The sequence below is a fragment of the Herpailurus yagouaroundi genome, unplaced genomic scaffold (genome assembly GCF_014898765.1).
Source record: "Herpailurus yagouaroundi ecotype Mexico unplaced genomic scaffold, PumYag 166, whole genome shotgun sequence".
NCBI lineage: Eukaryota > Metazoa > Chordata > Mammalia > Carnivora > Felidae > Herpailurus > Herpailurus yagouaroundi.
Window position 1 is genome coordinate 9,175,533 of NW_024412407.1, and position 23,062 is coordinate 9,198,594.

The 23,062-nt window shown below is 39.6% G+C and overlaps 1 protein-coding gene across 2 annotated transcripts in view; it reads right to left on the reverse strand.

Moving 5' to 3' along the window:
- ANO6 (anoctamin 6) overlaps positions 1 to 23,062 on the reverse strand; it is a 197,029-nt gene that overhangs the window by 114,858 nt on the left and 59,109 nt on the right. For both annotated transcript variants that reach the window (XM_040488369.1, XM_040488370.1), the window contains one exon: positions 4,266 to 4,345. In XM_040488369.1, coding sequence (XP_040344303.1) covers positions 4,266 to 4,345 — 80 coding nt within the window. The remainder of the gene's footprint in view (positions 1 to 4,265; positions 4,346 to 23,062) is intronic.

Genomic DNA, 23,062 nt, shown 5'->3' on the forward strand with positions numbered 1-23,062 from the left:
TGCAGAAAAACCTTTATCTGTTCCATTACCATGTGGATGGCTCCTCATCCTCATTGTTTTTTTTTTTTTTTTTTTTTAATGTTTATTTTTTGAGAGAGAGACAGCACAAGCAGGGGAGGGGCCAAGGGGCAGGGGACAGAGGATCTGAAGCAAACTCTGTGCTAACAGCAGACAGACCAATGCGGGGCTTGATCTCATGAACCATGAATCAAGAGTTGGATGCTTAACCTACTGAGCTAACCAGGTGCTCCCATCCTCATTTTTTTTTTTTTTTTAAATTTTGGAGAGAGAGAGTGAATACACACACAAGCAAGGGAGAGGGCCAAAGAGGGGGAGGGAGCGAGGAAGGGGGAAAGAGAGAGAGGGAGAGGGAGAGGGAGAGAGGGAGAGGGAGAGGGAGAGAGAGGGAGAGAGAGAGAATATATCTCAAGCAGGTTCCATGCTCAGCATGGAGTCTGATACAGGGCTCAATGTGAGACTTGATCCCATGATCCTGGAACCATGACCTGAGCTGAAATCAAGAGTCAGATGCTCAGCTGACTGAGCCACCCAGGTGCCCCTCTTCATTCTTGGTTCAGCCTGCTTAGTTCTGCAGACTCTACTTCAAAGTCTGAACTCTACAAGGTTATCTGTAACCATTCCCCAGCCTCACTTTGGCCAAATTCCTTTTCCAGAGGCTGATGCTTGTCATCATGAAGCCAGTTTATTTTCAGGACACATGTCCCTAAATGATGGCCACCAATCACAGGGTTCCAGAACATCTGGCCATGTCACCATTTCCTTGACTAGATCTCCCTTGAACTAATTGCTCTGAAAATTACAATGTTGATTAATTATAGTTCATCAACAAAAGAGAACAGATGTTAGAGAAGATAACAATAATGTCAGAGAAAAAAAAAAAAACCACAGCATGGAGCTGAACACCTTAAACTTATACAGTGCTACATGTCAATTATATCCCAATACAATTGGAAAAACAACAGTGTGGGAAATATTCAGGATAAAATATTAAGTTAATAAAGCAGATTATAAACAGGTTTTCACTGGATTTGAACAAAATAACAAACCAGGATCAAGATGGTGTCCTACCACAACGAGATCAGCTAGTTACTCTCTCTGTAAAGTCAGCATTCAGCCAGGCCCCTTACACCTTGAGCCCCACCCACACACCCACCCCACCTCCAGGTGGGGCTACGTCACTTTGGGGTAGCAAGAACACAGGCACTTTAGGTCCACATCTCTGTTCAAAGCCTAGTGTTTCAGATACTTTGGCAAAACTCACTCTCCTCGGTCTGCGAAGTGGAATGAGAGGCAGAGAGGAACAACACAGGTACGCAGGGGACCTATCATCGATGGACAAACCCTGCAGGGACCCGGAGAAGGAGCGTCGGGGTGGGCCCTTCCGAGAAAGGCGGCCTGCTGTCTGTCTTGGAGACACCCAGAAGCTTCACAGTGGCATTTATTTACCCATGATTCACGCAGGCTATCAGCAACAATGGCTTTGCCTGACTAGTCACATTACAGACACCTGAGCTGTGAAGGAAAGCTTTAATGTGCTTCTCATGCCGGTAACCAAGGCGCCCCGACCAGCACTGCTCACTTAGGCCTTGTTTTAAATGGAAGAACAACAGAAATCCTGAAGGAAACAAATAATGATAAGCATTTTGTTCTCCATGTTGGCCAGACTATATAAATACACTCCGCTGTATGAAAACACTAGGCCTTGATCCTTCTAAAATCTGAACGACTTGAGAATAAGGTCTGAACAAGCACGGTCTGTGCCTCACTTTATTTCAGCTCACCTCCGCAAACGGAAGGTGCACCTTCCAAATGCCAGACGGAGAAACAGCACTGATATTTCAGCTCCTTTTACCACCTTCCCCACCTTCTTTCTGTTTTCAATTTTGCTTTGCGCCAGGCTCCCTCTGCTCCTGGGTTTGTACTCTTGCCCCCGTTTCTGATTAAAATTTTTTGGTTTGGATCAGCTTACCTGGTTTTGTCCTGGCATCTGCCCAATCCACCTGCCTACACGCTGGAACCACCCGTTCTCACTGATGCTGCAACTTCCTGCCTACAAAAAAGGCTACCCTTAAACATCGTGCTGGATTCCCTCGAGTACTCGGTTCCCAAGACACTTTATACATCTCCTGTTTGTTTTCCAAGGAGACAGCAGTTTGGGAAATACACGTTTACTGGGGAACTGGAAGTGCAGGGGCTCCAGTGATGTGATGAGAAAATACCAGCAGCCATGTACATGTAACCCAAAGATGTGGCACGCAAGAAGCATCAGATGTGTGAACATCTATAAAGCACCAGAAAATCACAGACTCCTTACTACACATGGTAGGACACACAATTAGAGAAAAAGAATAGCTGGATTTAGAAATCTTGTTATCAACCACACATATAAGGAAACCATGATTAACAGCTTTACCTGCACTAATGTGGTCTAAGGATTCTAGATATTCTTGAAGTAGGACAAGGAAAAATAAAAATATGGGGATTTAACTTAAAAATCTCCTTTCAGCTTGGGTGTTCTCAGACCCATTGTTAGGACAAATCTCTCAAAATAGAAGTATATTCTGCACTCCTCAAGTTCGATGCCTGACTATTCTTGCTTAGGCTTCACCCTTGGAAAGGAAAACGCAGTAGTCAAGAAGTTAATGCTGAAGGTTGAATAACATCACCAGTGTAATTACCAGTGTAGACTATCTATTGCAAAGACATTGCTGAGGCACGCCAATCTCAAACATCATCATCTACTAAAAGCTGTTCTTGAGAAAAATACTTTTATTTTTGCACAGGGAATCAGTGTGAACTATATAGGCGTTTACCAAGCACATCGACACTTTATTGCACACAGCTCTTTTTAGACTACCTATAGTGCTTAAAGAGTACCAATAAGAAGCAGTTAGAAAATGAAACAAGAAAGGGCCAGCTCCACGAGTCTGTGCCAATTTCACATTCAAATGTGACATATCTGTGTCAATTCTGCTTTAGGGGCTCTAACTGTAGAAGTTAGAAAAACTGCAAAGTTGCTCTGCTACTTTAAGATACGGGAATATTGGTGAGCGTTCACAATTTTCCTTCACTGAAAATCTCATTGAATATAACAGGGAAGTCATTGAATACTATGTCTTTCTATTATATCCAAGTGCTTTTCACAGTAGGCAATCTGCTAGTACACCACAGGAGTCCCACACTGTGAAATAAAGTGGCATTGTGGATATAGTTTTATGGGCGATCCCTTTTCAGTCCAGAGCACTGCCTAGTTTCCTTACTCTTGGTTCAATTGAGTAGGTAATCCATAAAGAATGAGTGAGAAGAGGAAAAACACATAATGAGTTCTTTTTTTGTGTGTCTTTACCAATAATACAATTGTGATCTGCCAATTACTAGAGTGGCGACCGTATATCACACTTTGAAAAGAAAGCAAAAAAAAAAAAAAAAAAAGATTTTTGCATTGCTAACATGGTAGCTGAACCATTTACAGCAAGGGGCAAAAATAAGTAAATCTAGGTGGATCCTGGCATGCTTTTCCCATACATTTGGGGCAATAATATGGTATATGAGTCAGAGAAACACTTCTTCCCATCCCCCTCTTCAAATGAGCCTAATATAAAATCTATTTAGTAAGGACATTCTGCACAAGGCATCCTATGTGCTTAATTTTCTTTAAACAAGGCATTAATAAAACCACAGTAGCATCTAATAAGATTTTTAATTCCTCGAGGGTAGGAACCATGGCTAATCTTTAATGAGTCTAATTTAGTGAGAGCATTTAGTTCCCCTCTTGGTAGGAACAACCAATAAAATATTCCTAGCCCTAGAAGATACATCTATACAGGTTGTATGACTGTAGGCTCCAGAGTGAAATGGGAATCAGACTGGTCAATGCACCTATATGTGCTCAGTAAACACTGGTTTCCAGAGTTGCTAACAGCAGAAACGGATACCAAGGCTATTAATGAACGAAGGAGGAGTCTGGGCAGTAACAATGCTACTTTCCTGCAGAAAGAGTTCCCATTTGCTATTTACAAGCAGTATGAAGAACAAGCCTACAGAGCATGATGCCAAGGCACTGTATGTAGTTCAGTAACTTGTCCCCCAGAGAACTGGAGCTTTAAATACACAGCCACTGCAAGTGAGACAGTGCCAGATCTATGGGCGCCAAAGGCAAGATTTCACAAAAAAACCCTTTTCTCCATTTTGTGAGAAATCTCTTGCTAACCAATTCAAATTTAAGATAGAGTAGGAGTACTTACAAATTCTGGGGTTTGGAAATCAGGCTGACTTTCCAGTGTTCCAAAATTGGAGACAACTGTCTGTTCAAGGTTTTCCAACACTAAAAATAAACAAATAAATAAAGCATAACTTTCACTGGCTCATACACTTTTTTTGCCTTTAAATCATCAGTACAGGCTTAACAACTGTATTTAGCATTTATGGCACACCTCTAAGTTTACATTATTTAACATTTTCAGTTATCAGGGACACTCAAAATCTTCAGTAGCTATTTCATCCACTGGACAAGGCCATGTTTCTAGGATACTCAGTCTTAAAAAGCTGTAGGCTCAATCTATGCAAAATCATTTATCTTCTACATGGAAGGTCACAGCAACTATGTTTACAACTATGTCACAAAACTCTAGCTTAGGAACATTTCAGCCTGTTGATATTCTTTTTTCAACTACATCTCAGGGAACTGATGTGGAGTCATTTTGGGGTAGCAATTTTCTGTTTTAAAATCTGTTGAATAGCACGGATAGAAATACACTGGGAGCCAAATAAAATTTTCTAGTAGGGTATATCAAGAAAATGAAAAATAAACAGGTAAAATTAATTTTAGCAAAATGATTTCTGTAACTTGATATACCCAGATTACCATTTAAACATGTATTCAGGGGTAAAAAATAGTTTCAAACAGAGAGGGAGGCAAACCATAGAGAATCCTAAATACAGAGAACAAACTGAGGTTGATGGGGAGGAGGAGGGGAGAGGGAAAAATGGGTGATGGGCATCGAGGAGGGCACTTGTTGGGATGAGCACTGGGTGTTGTATATAAGCAATGAATCACGGGACTCCATCCCCAAAGCCAAGAGCACACTGTATACACTGTATGTTAGCCAACTTGACAATATATCAAAACAAACAACATATATTCAAGAAGAGCCACTGGGTGGCTCAGCCAGGTAAGTGTCCGACTTCAGCCCAGGTCATGATCTTGTAGTCTGCAAGTTCGAGCCCCCTGTCAGGCTCTGTGCTGACCGCTCAGAGCCTGGAGCCTGCGTCAGATTCTGTGTCTCCCCCTCTCTCTCTCTGCCCCTCCCCTGCTTGCACTCACTCTCTCTCTCTCTCTTTCTCTCTCTCAAAAATTATTAAATAAACATTAAAAAAAATAGCAAAAAAATAAACATGTATTCAATATAAAAATTTATTAGTGAAATAGTTTACGTTTTTTATACTAAGTGTTAGAAAGCCAATGTGTATGTTATACCCACAACACATCTCAATTTGGACTGGCCACATTTCAACAGGTTAACAGCCACATGTGATTAGTGGTCACTGCACCCTGTGGAAGGGATAAAGGAAGCAAATCCAGAAGCTGGGTTGTTCTGTGAGACACCGGTCTCACCTTGTCTACAAGTTCCTGATATAAATAAAAAGGACTGTTCCAGATGAAAAGATAAGGAGAAAACAAAACAACCATTTGCAGTGCATGCTTCTAGACTGTATCCTGGTTTAAACAGACCAGATATAGAAGACTTAAAAACAAATTAGAAAAATGTGAATATTGATTGTGTTGGATTATATTCAGGAATTATTAGTATTGATAAGTGATGAGGGAGCATAAGGCAGCCTAAGGGCAAAGTACAAGCTAACAGCAGCCACCCCCCACCCCAGGGGAGATATGGTGATATTCCTCAGGCACTCCTGGCTGCCCAAGGACAAAGGAAAGGAAAGGAAACAAATGGTTAACTGACAGAGATCACAGTCATGCAGGCCATGAGTCTCCATGACTCTCCATGAGTCTCCATTTGTCTCTCTACAAGTGTCTTGGTAAATTATAAGAAAAAGGTAATCTTATCAATAGACTAATCTCCAGTAACCTGTAGACTCAGTTTCCTGGAGCCCCAACATCACCCTCCATAGTGATATGGGGAACAAAGGCAAGAAGAAAATGGCAGAAACCATTAAATTTCCTTATAACCTACAGCCCACTGACAAATACTTCTGGCAGACAGAGTAAAACGTTTCTCCAGGAACCCCCTACCATCCTGATGTTAAGGCCTTACTAGAGGAAAAACAACCTTAGCTTGACAACAGCAAGGCCTGAGGTATCTTCCGAGTCCTCTTTACCGAGTCCTCTTTACCGTATCAAAGTCCCTTTGGAAGCCTCCCTTTGGTCTTTACCTCTCTCAATTCCATAGTATAAAACCAGTCACTCTTCACAATCCCAGCACAGCTCTTTCTGCCCAAGGGTCCTGTCCCCATGCTTTAATAAAATCACCTTTTTGCACCAATGACCTCTTCAAGGATTCTTTCTTGGCTGTCAGCTCTGGACCTCATTATCACCCCAAACCTCATCAATAAGTATAACAATGTAATCTGGGCTATGTAGGAAAATGTTCTTAATTAAAAGAACTTAAATGTTCTTAAATATGTAAATGTGTTTAAATAAACATTAAGCATTTAAGTAAATTAAATAAATGTTCTAATTTATCAGCAGGTCTAGCCTCTTCAATAAATCAATCACATAAAAAAGGCAGAGATTTAAATAGCCAAAAGAATATAACTCCAATGTATGTTCCCCCCCCCCGCCCCCATCACGAAACAATTAAACTGAATTCTGACGCTATCTACCTGAAGATAGCATCAGATTCCACAGGTTAAGGGCTTAGTCCCCCAAGACAGCCACCAGTAAGTCCCAGGTGGTTACCTGCCTGTGCTTCTGACTGAGCGGCTATAAATCAAAGGCTCCCACCACCCTCTTCTCAGGTTGATTAATTTGCTAGAGCGGCTCACAGAACTCAGAGAAACATTTACTTACATGTACCAATTAATTATAAAGGACACAGATGAACAGCCAGATAAAGAGGTACAAGGGCAAGGTATGTGAGAAGAGACACAAGGCTTCAGTGCCCTCTCTGAGGCCACTACTCTCCTCATACCTGTACACATTCACCAACCTGAAGCTCCCCAATTCCAGTCCTTCTGGATTTTTACTCAGGCTTCATTACTTAGGCATGATTGATTGATCACTGGCCTTTGGCAACTGACTGAATCTTTCTTCTCTCACCTCCTTGGAGGTCAGAGGGTGGGACTGAAAGGTTCAACCCTCTAATCTTGTGATGAGTTCCCTTAGCAACCAGCCTCCACCCGGGGCTACCTTGAGGCTTTCCCAAAGTCACCTCATCAACATAACAAAAGGCACCGTTACCTACTTCATCACTTAGGAAATTATGTGAGTTGCAGGAGCTCTGTGCCAGGAACTGAGGAAGACCAAATATATATTTCTTACTATAAATCACAATATCACAAAAACCATTAGCAATATGGGATACTCAACTGAATCCTAATTTGGACAAGCCAGCTGAAAAGGACATATTTATCAAAAATAGGAAGACTGAGTATGGAATAAGCATTAAATTATGTTAAGAAATTACTTTTAATATTATGAAGTGTGATGTTAATCTTGGCTTTGTAGTGACTTTTTTTTAATGCATACTAATTTAAAAAAATCCACTAGAGGCTTTTGTGAAGGGAAAGGTTGAGTCCCTATCAATCCAGAAAAATTCCCTTCAGTGGCCCAAAAGAAACCTTAACCAGGAAGATTGATTAAAAGATTTCTAAGTGACTGTTTACCATAACCAAAACATCAGCCAACAATTCAGCTACCAAATAGTTAGGTTTGGCACATCATTAAGATGGCACATCTTGGGTTTGGCACATCTCAATATCTTGATTAGATTTCAGATTTACTCAGAATCTTGCCCACTGTATCTGATCACTGTATACCTATGCACTGGAAAAAAAAAAATGCCAGTAGATAAAGACAACATAAACAAGTGATTAAAAACTGACTTCATCACAGGATCCCTAAAAGTAAACCAAGGCAGAAACAAGAAACAGATCAGGTGAACCAAGGCTTACAGAACTTCAGGCAATACCAGAATTAGGGTGCTTGCCTTTGAGAACCCTATGAGAACTATGGCAGTTACTGCACAGTCTGTCACACTTAGACAACTTGTACCATAGCAAACTGGTTTATTCCAACATCAGAACAACAGTGGTCCAAGATAATTACCTTCTTGAAAGCCGCCTCTAGAACTTGCTAAAATGTGTTTATACTAGTGGCTATGACACTCTTTTAAACTGGTGTTTTGCAGCTTGGTTTACATTGAGAAAAAAAAAAACTAACCTTTTTATAATATTTAGATATGGAAAAATTATGTATGTGGTATTCATGATACATTGGTGTTTTGGGAGAGCCAGCAAGTCAATGAAACATAATAAAGCAGATATTTTTTAAAGGAGTACTGTAAATCTGATGGAGTGATCGGACTTTTGCATCTTATCTGGATTACTTTACAATTAGATGCCCAATTTATCTATCAGGAATCTGAGGTCAAAAGATAGGATGGAGCTGCTATGGATTTTTCTTTTCTTTTCTTCCTTTTTCTTTTTTTCTTAAGGGCAGGCTTAAGAAAGTTTGCATTTGCCTAAAGACAGAGAAGAAACAAGATGTATTGCCCAGATGTTCTATCAAAGTAAAGGTATCTATGCAGTGTGAAAGGGTTTGTGAGAGAAAATATAGAACTATGTATAGTTTTAGCTATTCTGCTGGTAATGGAAACTAATAGATTCACTGCTTAATGTCAACACAAAGGAGAAACTGTAAATTTGAGTGAATAAAAACAGAAATGGCTTTAGTGAAACATCATCTAGGTAGAACAAAGATGCAGCTGCTGCTCTCGTGACCTAACACAGTGCTGAGAAGCAAATGATTTATGATGCTAATATGATAATTATACCTCCACTACTGAGGGCTCCCGTTACTGTTTGATAGTCTCATTTCTGGTAATCTAACACAGCTGAAAAAGTTCATTTCTCAGCAAAAATAGTCAAAATCAAGGTGACACTTTGAGGACTTTTTGTGAAAAATAGGGCAGAATCAGGGAGAAAACATTCTAATAAGGTAAAAATGTTAATTTCATTTTTTTCCTTATGTCAATCATTTTTCATGCACTATTTTGAAATGTATCTTTAGTATTGTCACCATGACTCACTTTATACAACCCAAGTAGCACCATGAATGGCTTCGTGATTAGTTCATTTAATTTCAAGCATTTGGAACATAAAAGTATGTTTTTGGGACCTCTATTGTATGTAACTTTCGTTAAAAAGCTGACTGGAGAACTGAAAACTAGTTATTCCAGTATCGTGAAAAAACTTTAGTCTTGACCTGTCAGTGGAATTTTGTATGGATGTACAATGAAAAGACAGCTGAAAGTCAGGTTCAACTGACATTCACTACGTTGTTTATAATTTTACACAGCCGTTGTGCTGTTTGGCCCTGGTGAAGAACCAGGCAAGCAAGTTTCCCTCTTCTTGAGAAAAAGAAATTGAGACATGATGAATATTAATTTTAAGCTAATTAGTAAGCTAGACAGATTTATGGAGTGCCAAAGGAATACTGTGGAAAATACTATACACACACTTAGCAACTGGTTTGTGTAGGTACAAGTCAAATAAATGAGGGTTTGGGGCAAAAGAAACCCACTAAATTTCTACTTTTCCTAAATTTTATAATCACATCACAATTAGTTAAAAGCAAAAGAATAGCATATTTTAAAAACTATCAATACAGTTAGTATAATAAGGTTAAAGCAATGTGGTCATTGGTGGTACCAGTCCTGACTTATTCGGCAGAACAAAATGAAGGGCCCACTATCTAGAAGTCTAGTCACATTAATGGGTTCATAACAACACAGTGGAAACCTCACCAGAAAGCTGCAATTCATAGGAGTATTTGTCTATCAACTAGAAGAAATGGAGTAACTAACACTTTTTATTTCATATGCAAAATCAAGAACTTCTACAGCAAAGCCAATTGGAGACTTATTTAAAGTGAGGGATAAAAGGAGACATTATCTATAATTTTAAAACATAGACCATCTATAATTCATCAGAAAACACAAAAAAGCCTTTCAGGAAACTCATAAGTAAAAGACAAAGTGCCTGATAAGCGGTGCCCTAGCAATAAAAGTAATCAGAATTAGGCATTCAACACTTTATCTAAGAGGACAGGCATGGAAGTCAGTGGGTCTAAATGGTGATTCGTTGCCACTGAAAGGATCAGACACACAATGAACGTAAGATAGACGGCAGATAAAAATAGATGAATTTGGTGCAAAGGGCACTGGACATGGTTTAAGGGGACAGACTGAGTTCAAGTCCTGATTCTACAATTTAACTACATTCCCCTAGCCATTAACTTAGTCTCAGTTTATTTATCTGGAGCTGGTAGTAAAATTACTTTCCCTTGTTATCTCACGGGGCTGTGCAAAGGATACAAATGACAATTCAAAAGCATGTTGTAAAAAACATACAGCAGCATATAACCATAAATTAAGTTCATGTACACAGACCCAGAGATATGAAAAAATGTAAACAGAAATCTCCTGAGTGTCTTATTTTGTGCCTGGCACTTCTAAATGTCTGATCTTATTTAATCCTATTTTTGTCTTTGTTTTCACAGATGATGAAAATTTGAGGTTATGAATTGCCTAAAGTCAACTACCAGAATAGACCAGAAATGACACAATGAGAATCTGAATCTGTCCACTTCCACAATTGAACATCTTTTTGAATATACTGATTTGTCTCCTGGGCTGCTGTGAATAATTCCAAGGGGCTCACCACTGCTAAATGTAACCTGATAAGGAATTAAGATAGTATTGCACACATAAGTCAAATAAGTATTAACAAATAACAGACTAATGTATCTTAAAAACTAATGACACAATAGTGAAATTTATTGATATAGCCAGCACAATTAGAACTAATGGAAAAGCTCCACAAAATAAGAAAACAGATACAATACTCAGGCAAATGGCTAAAGACAGGCATGTGTCAAGGATGGAACCAGGTGACAGGAGTACAAACATCAAGATGAAAAAAAAGTACAGAAACTGTCTTCAGGAATTCCACGATCTAGTCAATGTACAATTAAAGAAATATCAAAGGAATGGCCCATTCACCTTGAAAATGAGGATATATTCATACATCCTGATTGGGAAGGATGCCTAATGATGTGCCAGGCAGTCCTGTACCTGGAACTCTTCTCCCATTTGTCTAGAAGCCTCTGAAAACTGGTCTCAGCACATATCTGATATTTGACCTGAATGCTACTACCCAACCACCACTATTTTTAAAGTTAACTACACACTTGAGCCACCGTTTCCTATCACTTCATACTTTCCAGGTATTATGTGGACCCACCTCATCTTACAACCCACATCACTGTCATCCTGTGGTAGCCATAGTTGGTCGCCAGGTTCCAGTACCTCTTTCTCTGGCCTCAGTCTAGCGGGATCTACTGTATTTTGGTGACAATTAGGTAGGGGAAAATCTATTTCTCATATTATCCAGAGGTTGTAAGCCTGTAGCTTACAGACCCTGTTGTATTAAATGAGATTCTAAAATGAGGCCAAAGAGTCACCATAAATGAAAAGAAAGTTAATAATGAAACATAAAACATAAAGACAGAAGAGTTTCTTTCAAGGCTAAGATGGCTGTGTTTTACCACACAGAAGAGTGGACTTGAACTGTAAGACCTCTACACAGTATAACTCTGTGGCTTCAGGCACACCACTTAACTCTAAATTTGTTTTCCCCGTCAATAAAAGTGCAAATTATAATTCCTACATCACAAGGTCATTGTAGAGAACAAATTAACTGATACATATATAAAAGTGACCTGAAAAGTGTGAAGTACTATATAAATATTGGCTATTATTTTTTTACTTCAATCTTTAATAAATTCTGGCATTCTTAACCTTGTTAGGCACCAATTTTTCCTCCTCACTTTTTATCTGGACTATTTGCTTTTGTTAATAATAAAATAAGTTCAAATGTAAAAAAAGATAACATTAATTCAGCAAATATTTTTTTAATGACCTCAATGTCCTATGCACTGTTGGCTACTACTTACGATGAAATGAAAAGAGATAGGACTCAGGAAATGTTTCCTTATTTTTCCGAATCTGGATGGATCATTTTTTTTACCCAGTTTATTACTGGCATTTCCACTCAATGATGGTAATATTTTAATGGGGGAAAAAAAGTGACATTATCCTCAAATCATTTCTGCAATGCAATTTCAAATTCAAGTTGATGGTTTCTATTAGAGTTCTATCTTTCCCCTCTTAAGGCAAAAGTGCGCTCCCTCGCTCTCTTGTACGTGCTCTCCCTCTCAGATGATTAGCTGAAGGGGAAAGAAAAAGAGGCAAAGGAAAAAAGTCATTCGTGAAGATGCCAAGTTTGTTAGGGTAAGCAAATTTTGACTCTGTTTGAAACTCAGTCCTATCCATCAGGTGATTTAGAAAATTACTACATATTCTTCCTACATTATGATAAAAATGGCCTTGTTCTGAAGGTTCCCTCTGTTGGGCTTGCCTTTTCTGATTAACGTATTGTATTGGCATCAATTCAACTGCCTAAGCCAGAGCGGGAGCCATTCTTCACTTGACGTTCACAAACATCACTTGACGTTTGGTGGGTCACCAGATTTTATCCTTTTTATATTTAACCTCATCCTAAGGATATTCTATCTGGTATGCACATCCCTTCACCCTCTCCCCGACCCATATACACATTTTACCCTTTCTTTACCTTTTTATTTCAATGTCACCATTTATGTACCAAGTTAAGTTACTTGCCTCGACTTCATGCTCCTATAGGACTTTGCATTATCTAGTAAAACCCGTCAGACCACTATAGGTGTCCAAAAACTCAACTGCTGATTATTAAAATACAGTATTTTTCAGTTGGTCCTCTAGACTATGGAAGAGAGAGAAATAAAAATGAGTGATTATAAACAAATTTGCAGCTTACACTGAACAGGGTATCAAATAATCACATGGTAGTTACTCATTCACAATTGGCCGCCACCACAGAAGACAAAATCTGGGGAAAACATAGGGGTCCACCCCCCATCACAGTGTATGGTCCTGACTTGTTTTTCTTCACTACTGGACCATGAGCTCCTAGACGAAAAGTCATGGTCTTATTCTACTTTGTCTCCTCAGAATTTGAAACAATACCTAGTATATAACAGAGGCTCCATAAGTGAGTGAACCAATAATGGAATGAATTATAAACTCTTTGTCATTCTAGAAAAGTTACTAGTGTTCTTCAATTCTTCAGAATGTAATATAATTACTTACATAATGATAAAAGAGTTTTTGCACTTCCAGAAACATATTGCACTGGGCCACAGGGAGGTATGTTCACACTCAGAGCAGGCTAATAACATACTGTCCCTCCAAGATAATATTCTGCAAATGTTTTGATGATACTTATGAAAAGGAGGATCTCTGCCTCTCCTCCAACCTGCCCACTGCTCTAGCAATGCATCAAACAGGAATGTGCTTCTTCCCACAGGACAAGGGACTCCACAGAAAAACAAAAGAGGGGCTGTGTGAGAAGTAAGGGTGATGATTCAATTTCAGAAATACCAAACAAAAGCTGTGTTGTCTAGCTAACAATAGGTTTACAACCTATTGGAAATATGTACGAACACCGCTATCCCACAACGGAGTCCCCAGCCCTTGGACACTTCACTTCCTGGTTCTTCCCCTCTGTTTCACAGGCTTATTTTCATGGGCTTTACAATAAGCAGGCACCAAAGAACCGAAGTCCCTGCATCACCTCACAGGAATGTACATTTGTTCCAATCAGACTACTTTTTGCCTTACATGGGCATAGGCAACTTCCGGGCAAGGCTGTCACCTCTGTAGTACTCGGCCAATGAGGGCAGGCTTGCACACTAGGAGATAAATTGTCTGCTGTAACTGCCCCAAGTGTGCCTATCATCAGACACCCGCTCTTGCAAGAACACTGATTAAGCCTCACTTCACTGTGCTCCGAGTCTCCATGTCCCTTCTTTGGTTGGGTCAGTGGACTTATTTCTCACACAGTTCAGTGAGGGCATCTGATGCTAGGGCATCTCACCCTTCCAGCCCTATCCTGGTGGCAGCCCTAAGGATTTCTTCCATCGACACATATTATTATATTATCCCCGAGAAGAGCTCTGATAAGCATAATTTTCTTCGTCTTGTTATATTTCTAGGATTAGTGTTTCAGCTCCTCTTATGCACTGCCTCTCCCTGTTCCCACAACCCTCCCTCAATAATTCAGCCCCAAAAATATACCTGGAAGTTAAACTTGTCTCCTTTTGGAGAGCTGGGAACAATCATCACATTATTCATTCTCACATCCCACCCAGATTAGCTAATGCTTTTACAGAAAAGCCCAATGTATGTCACAAACCTCTCAGATTCCAACTCATTAGCTCCTTTACCATCTTAAAAATTTTTTATTGTAGTAACATACAAAAAACAGAAAAAATGCCATTTTCACAATTTTTAAGTGTACAATTTTGTGGCATTAATTCTGTTCACAAATTGTGCAACCATCACCACTATTTCCAACACTTTTTGTTAATCACATCAGAGACCTCTGTAACTGCCAAGCAGTAACTCCCACTTCCCCCTGCGCCCAGGCCATAATAATGTCTCATCTACTCCTGACCCTATGAATTTGCCTCCTAGATATTTCATGTAAGTGGAATTATATAATATTTGACCTTTTGTTTCTGGCTTATTTCACTTAGCATGATGATGTCAAGGTTCATCGTGTTGCAGCATGTGTCGGAAATTCCTTCCTTCCTATGACTGAATATTCTACTGTGTGTGTGTGTGTGTGTGTATAATAAACCACATTTTATTTATCATTCCTTCATCTGTTGATGGACACTCGGGTTGTTTCCACCTTTTGTCTATTATGAATAATACTGCAGTGAACAATGGCATACAAGTATCTGAGTCTCACTTTCAATTCCTCTGTGTATATACCTAGTAATGGGATTGCTAAATCATATAATAATTTTATGTTTAGCTTTTTGAGGAACCACCAAATTATTTTCCACAGTGGCTCATACTATTTCACATTCTATCAGCAATGTATCTACTTATTGTTGCTCATGATTTGGGTGTCATGTCTAAGAATCCACCGCCAAATCCAAGGTCATAAAGATTTACCCGTTTTCCTCTAAGAGTTTTACAGCTTTAGCTCTTATATTTAAGTTGTTGATCCATTTTGAGTTAATTTTTGTATATGATGTAAGGTTGAGTCCAACTTCATTCTTTGTGCATGTGGAAATCCAGATGTCACAACATAATCTGTTAAAAAGGTTCTTCTTGGTGCGCCTGGGTGGCTCAGTCGGTTGAACATCCAACTTCGGCTCAGGTCATGATCTCACGATCTGTGAGTTCGAGCCCTGCATCGGGCTCCGTGCTGACAGCTCGGAGCCTGGAGCCCGTTTCTGATTCTGTGTCTCCTTCTCTCTCTGCCCCTCCCCTGTCCATGCTCTGTCTCTCTCTGTCTCAAAAATAAATAAGAACGTTAAAAAAAATTAAAAAAAATAAAAATGCGAACCAGGAAGAACACCAACCTGTTAACAATAAAATTTTAAAAATAAATAAAAAGGTTCTTCTTTCTTCACTGAATGTACTTGGCACACTTCAAAAATCCATTGGCCGTAGATGTATAGATTTACTTCTGGACTGGTCTAGATGTTTACCCATATGTTACTACCACACTGTTTTGATTACTATAGTAGCATTGAAGTAAATTTTGAAATCAGGAAATGTGAGTCCTCCAACTTTGTTCTTTTTCAAAATTGTTTTGGCTATTCAGGGCTCCTTACAATTCCATATGAATTCAAGCCAGCTTTTCCATTTCTGCAACCTTCACTATTTTAAAAAATAATTTTTTAAAAATGTAGACTTAAGAACATGAGTAATAATCATATAACTGAAGAGTGCTTTTACTTAATTTTACCAATTTGATATTGTTTTTTAAAAGCTTGGCTAAGACGGTTTATGTTCTATAAAGGACAAGTGGTATTAATTATAGAAATATGTTCCAACAATTGAAAAGTTCCAATCTTGGAAAGCTATTACTGTCACTTCACAGTTCAACTGGTCTCCTCCTAAGACCCTCAGGGTTCCCAGCTGATAAGTTTGCAGTTAGTTATAGTTCAGCTAAAACCTGGTTCTAGTCACTGACCTGTCAGTTCCCAGATTATAGTGATTATACATGCCCTGGGGATCAAAGAAGATACCCCACTTAAATTTCTATTGTCCTTAAACTTAAAGCACATTGAGTTGTAACTCCATGCTTAACCTACCAGAGTAGGTCTGATTTCAAAATCAGTTTCTGAAGCCTAGGAGGGATGAGAACATATAAATGCAAGAAAAAAAAAATTATAGGTCCATACACCCTTATCCAAAATCTTTGATGCCCAAACCACTGTGTTTCAAAATAAGCAATATGTATACACTATATGCACTCTCAGTGGGATCTGGGACAGCACCCCTTACTCAAACAAAGTCATGTTTTGCAGCCAAAAATATGAGCAGTCACTCTAAATGGGATAAATAAAATATATTAACAGTCTCATGCTGGTGGAGGTCGGGTTTCTCCACCAAATGAGTTCAGATCTGTCAGGTGTTTGTTTCTGAGTATAGCTGACACACAGTGTTATGATCTGTTAGGTTTTATAACCAAATGAATTACCAAAAAATTTCTTTGCAGCACTTTCTATTAAGTTTATTTATCTATTCTGAGAGAGAGAGAAAGTGAGGGGAGAGGGGTTCAGAGAGAAAAGGGAAAGAGAGAGAGAGAATCCCAGGCAGGCTCTACACTCTCAGTGCAGAGCTGGATGAGGGGCTCAAACTCATAAACCATGAGATCATGACCTGAGCTGAAGTTGGACGCTTAACCAACTGAGCACCCAGGTGGCCCTCTTTTCAGCACTTTTTAGATTTTTGAATTCTAAATAAGGAACTGTGAAATTTTAACTATTAAGAATGTATTTAGCACACAAAACAGAAGAACTCAAAACCTGATTACACAGCTTGTCATATATACACAGAGCAAAAGGCTTGCAACTGCCTGAGAATTAAGGACTAGGAAGAATCCCATGGGTGGCCATCATCTGTCATCATCTCGCAAGTTGAACGTTTACCAAATCAGTATCTTCCCAGTAATCGGCTACAAAAAAAACTCAGAGAGTGAACCTTAACTTTGCATAAAAGGAAAACCAGGATATAAATTATCAAATTGACAGAAAATAATGACCAATACCTAATATTAGCAAAGGAGCATGGAATACATACAGATTTTGCTAATGTCAGGTCGTATGAGTCTCTGGTTGGCAATTTGGCAAATGTAGCAAAACCTTTAATATTAGTCATACTCTTTGTCTTACAATTCTATCTCCAGGAAACAATTCTTGCTTAAGTCAATGAAAATATAGCTACTGATAATATATAGTGCAATTATTTAAAATAATTTTGTAGAAAAATATTCACACAAAATTCTAACAATGTACTTTAATGTAAAAAAAAAAAACAAAAGCAGACTATAAAACTGCATTTAGGGGCACCTGGGTGGCTCAGTTAGGTAAGCGTCCAACTTTGGCTTAGGTCATGATCTCACTGCTCGTGGGTTCAAGCTTCATATCAGTCTCTGTGCTGACAGGTGAGAGCCTGGAGCCTGCTTCAAATTCTGTGTCTCCCTCTCTCCCTGCCCCTCCCCTGCTCACATTCTATCTCTCTCTGTCTCTCAAAAATAAATAAAAACGTTAAAAACATTTTTAACTGCATATAGTATATGCCAAAAGAATTCAAAGCAGGAACTCAAACAAATATCCATATACCCTGTTCACAGCAGCATTATTCACCACAGTCAATAGAAAGAGCAGACCAAGTACTCACCTGCACATGAATGGATAAACAAAATATTCAATGCAGTATTATTTAGCCTTAAAAAGCAAATTCTGACACATGCTCCAACATGGATGAATCCTAAGGACATGATGCTAAGTGAAATAAGTCAGTCACAAAAGAACAAATACTTATCTGATATCCCTAGAGTAGTCAAATTCAGAGACAGAAAGTAAAACAGTGGTTGTCGAGGCTAAGAGGAGGGAAGCATGGGGAATTGTGTTTACTGGGTATAGCGTTTCAGTTTTCTATGATGAAAAAATTCCAGAGATGGATGCTGGTGACCGTTGTACAACAGTGTAAATGTACTTAACACCGCTGAACTGTGCATTTAAAAACAGCCACAATGGTAAGTTTTAGGTGATGTGCCCTCTCCACAGTGAAAACAAAGTACTGTATAGTTTAAAAAAAGAAAACAACAACAACCTAACAATTGTGGATGAAATTGTACAGGTTAGCAGGTGCTGGGGGTCCTAAGACAGAGGAGCAGAAACAAGATCTATCATATGCTCTACCCTCCTTAGCTGGAGAGCTCTTTGAAGGCTTGAGTCCATACCTGCTGTCTGTGATGGCAGGTGTAGAGGGCTTTCACAGGGCTAGGGCTCTTATCACCTTGCCTATATTTTACCTCTCCCCTTTGCCAGGAGCCATTTTCCAATAAACTGAAGTGTATATAAAACAAACAAAAGGGGTACCTGGGTGGCTCAGTCAGTTAAGCTCCTGGCTCTTGGTTTCAGTGCAGGTCATTTTTGATGGTTCATGATTTCAAGCCCCACAGTGGGCTTCATGCTAGCCGAGATGAGCCTGCTTGAGATTCTCTCCCTCTTTCTCTGCCCGTCCCCCATTCGCACTCTCTCTAAATATATAAACTTTAAACAAACAAAACCCTATATATACTGTATGATCTAAATTTCTGTGGGGTAAGAATAAATTTAAGCAAAAGATAATGGGTAATGGGATATCAAGTGTTTTCATTTTCTTATTATTTGTCTACGTTTTCCAATTTTCTACAGTGAATAAAAAACATGAACGTGTTAAGAAGTAACTCAATCTTAACTACAAGCCAAGTTCTTGATTGTCACCCTCCAGTATACCTTCTCCCCCCCCCCCAAAAGACTTGCTGTACCCAAATCTCCTCCATCTCAGTAGATGGCCCCCAAATCAACCAAATTAATCAGACCAAAACTATTGGAGTCATCCCTGGCTCCTTTCCCCCATACCCTTGCATTTAATTCCTCAATAAATCCTGTCAGCTGAATTTTCAAAGACTACCCAAATTTTAATATTTAAGTTACTTAAAAAAAATTATGTTTATTTACTTTTGAGAGAGAGACAGAGACAGAGAGACAGAGTGTGAGTGGGGGAGGGGCAGAGAGAGAGGGAGGCACCGAATCAGAAGCAGGCTGCAGGCTCCAGGCTCCGAGCTGTTAGCACAGAACCAGAAGGGTGGCTTAAACTGACAAACCATGAGATCATGACCTGAGCCAAAGTCACTCAGCCAACTGAGCCACCCCGGCGTCCCTGATTTAACTTACTTAAATAACAGACCCAGAAAGCAGCTCCTTCTCACAATTCCCATAGTGCCTAGAGACTACCAGCTAACACTTAAAGAGTGTTACATTCTAGTGCTTGTTTTATAGCTAAGTTCTTTTAATAAATATTGTATTTACCTTTACATCACGAATGAAGAGGCAGAGAGAAGTTGCATATTTTGTCCAAGATCACACAGCTGATGAGCAGGAGAATCAGAATTTGAACCTAGAAGCTCATAAACTATGCCTGTAGCCATATGACACTGCCCCGTGGCCTTTGGAAGTTGCTCTTTCACATTACTCAAGTCTCTGTTCAATATCCCTGCTTCAGAAAGGCTGTCCCTGAAATCCTAACTTTTCCAGCTCTAAAGAAGAGCCACTGTTCTCTGCCACCTTGCCCTGCTGTACTTTCCTTTAGTACCTAATAATATCTTCATTATTATATATTAGGAGAGTTCCATGAGGAAACGACTTCACCTTGTTTCTAACTGAATCCCAAGCAAGCCGAATTCCCTAGAACAGTACCTTGGGCCACGTTAGGTACTCCATTGTTACCTGCTGAATGACTTACCAAATGGATGCATAACTTCTATATAGCTGGCTGCTGGAGTCAGACAGACCTGAGTTCAAATCCCAGACCTACCACTTCCTAACTATGACTTTGAACAGTTTATTCAACCTTTCTATGCCTTGAAGTCTACACCTGAAGAATGGGAATGACAGTACTTACTCTTGGGGTTGTTTTGAACATGAAATAAGTTGTGGCATGTGAAATGTTTAGCATGGTACCTACACATAGATGAATATTAGCTACACGTATTATATAATGAAAGGGAGGAAAATGCTATGTTTGAACCTTCCTGAAGTTCTTTTCATTTTTTTTAAAAAGGGTTACAGCCTTTGGACTATGCCAAGAAATTAGAATGCTGACAACAGTTTATTAAATGTTCTGTTACATCAAAAATTAGGAAAGTGGGGCACCTGGGTAGCTCAGTCACTGAGCGTCCAACTCTTGATTTCAGCTCAGGTCAGGATCTCAGGGTTATGGGATCAAGTCCCGTGTCGGGCTCTGTGCTGAGCATGAAGCCTACTTAAGACTCTTTCTCTCTCTTCCTCTGCCTGGCTTGCACATGAGCTCTGTTTCTCTCTCTCAAATAATTGATAAATAAACAAAAAAAACAAACTTGAAAAAAATTGGTTAAGTGTAAATTCAGTCTAATACGGAAAACAAAGAGGATTCAAGAAACATGTATATCCATTTTTATGCATTCTCTACTGTATTATTACTTAGATATTTCTAAATCATGCTCATAACTTAAATTTTGGATGTATGGGCATATTTTTTAAGCTGCCGGTTAAATAAGAAACTGGGAGGACAAAAATTCCTTCCAAATGGATTAGTTTTAATAGTGCCACATATTATTTTAGGCTAAAGAGACCCAAATGTCTATATGGTTAAGGTGATTTAAATTCATATTTGGCCACTGTCCCTTGTGCTGCCACTGCTCAGCAGAAACACGACAGAGTCAAGCGCAACCCTAGCAGCAAAGACCTCTTCCTCTTGCTTTTTACTCTTCTACAGCCCAGTGGCCTTCGGGGAAGTGAGCACTCAGACCCTGCTCCAGTCATGCCCTTCTGCTGAAGCAGTGGTGGGAGGGATGGCCATCCTAACTGCCGAGGATGCAGGGAATGTGCTATGAGTAGGTAGCCGTTTGAGGGAAACAGACCCTGGATGGGAAGAGAGGAATCACAGCAAGAAGCACCCCTCAGACAAGCGCCCTCCAGACGGTCCTAGGGAATGAACCCAGGCCCTCTGCTCCACAGAAAAATAACTAACTCTGTGTGTCTCTTTCTTTCATTACACTCTGATTCTGTAACTTGAAATACCAGCTGGTGAGGATGTCCCAGTACTCTTCCCATAGATGACATGGGGCACAATGATGAGGGTGGGGAAGCAGGCAGACCCAAACAGGAACATTCCAATCCTAATTTGGAAACTCGTAATTTAATGGGCTGGAAGGCCATTTCTTTTAGAATCCCATCAGGGACTTCAATCATGTGATTATCCTCCAGCTGGCCAGATGTAACTAAAGAGGTTCAAGTGTTTCTACTCTAGAAAATACCACACAGTAGTTATTTGAGATTGTAAAACTAAACAGATCACCTGAATGTAGCTAAATCACCTTAGAGATGCGAGGTATTTCCAATTTTTCAAAATCTGTATTTAACATGCTAATTACAGAAATACTAATACAAATGACTCTTAGAGCAGATTGCTTTTCCCTAGGGAGTAATAATCCTGAGGATTGTTCCAGGATCAAATGTCTTAAATTACCAGTCCTTTGTGAGTTCATCTCAAGTCTGCTTTTGTCCTTATCCCCTCCCCTTTTTCTGTGTACCAAATTTATGTAAGCATCAGGCTTTCACACAAAATAACATCAATCATTTTTGCAGCATGCAACATGAGCTAAGCATTATAGGTGTTAGAGATGTAAAAATGTTAAGACATTCACATATGAAGGTTTTAGGTTAAAAAAAAAACAAACAAGCAAGCAACATACAAGTGACCATCCAGGGAGAAGAGATGCCACACAAGGCTCGGAAGGTGCTCCTGAGCCAGCCTGGCTGGGGGGTTGGAGGAGGTAGGTGGTCCCTACACCAAGTTCTGAGCCATGTACAAGACATAAGAGACCATCTAAGAGGCTGCTAAGAAAATCCAGGCTGGAACTAACATAATGATGGTGGTAGTGGGGATGAACAGAATTAGACGGAGTCCAGGGATATTAAGGCCTTAAAATCAACAGGCCCTGCAGGTGACTGGGGAGGAAGGTTAGAGACGCCCTGTCTTGGGAGTCCTGCCTGACCTGGGCAACTGGGTTCGCCAAGCAAGACGGGCTTTTCAAATCTCCAACTTCTCCTTTACCGGTTTCAGTAAGAAATCTTAACCTTCTGATTTGTAGAAAAAGTACAAAACTAGATGCTTTCAGAGAGAAACATCATGAAGTTCCACTGCCAAATCAACCAAACTACATTCATTTATTCATTCAACCACCAAGTATTTGGTGCCAGCACCCATCAAGGTTCTGGGGCTGCTGCAGTGATTGAGGACCCTGCTTCCCACCCTCTCCTCCTTGGCTTGAAGATTTCTCCCACACTTTGGTTCCCGTTCCCACTGGCTTCTTTCTAGAAGACATTCATTACTTTTTCCTGTGACTTCAACCTGCTCTTCATTTGCCCCTTGTTGACATTTTTCATGCTCAAAATTCTTCCAGCTCAGATAAGGGAGAGGGAGAGAGAGGAAAAGAAAAGAAAAGAAGAGAAAAGAAGAGAAAAGAAGAGAAAAGAAGAGAAAAGGAAAGGAAAGGAAAGGAAAGAGAAAAGAAAAGAAAAGAAAAGAAAAGAAAAAAGAAAAGAAAAGAAAAGAAAAGAAAAGAAAAGAAAAGAAAAGAAAAG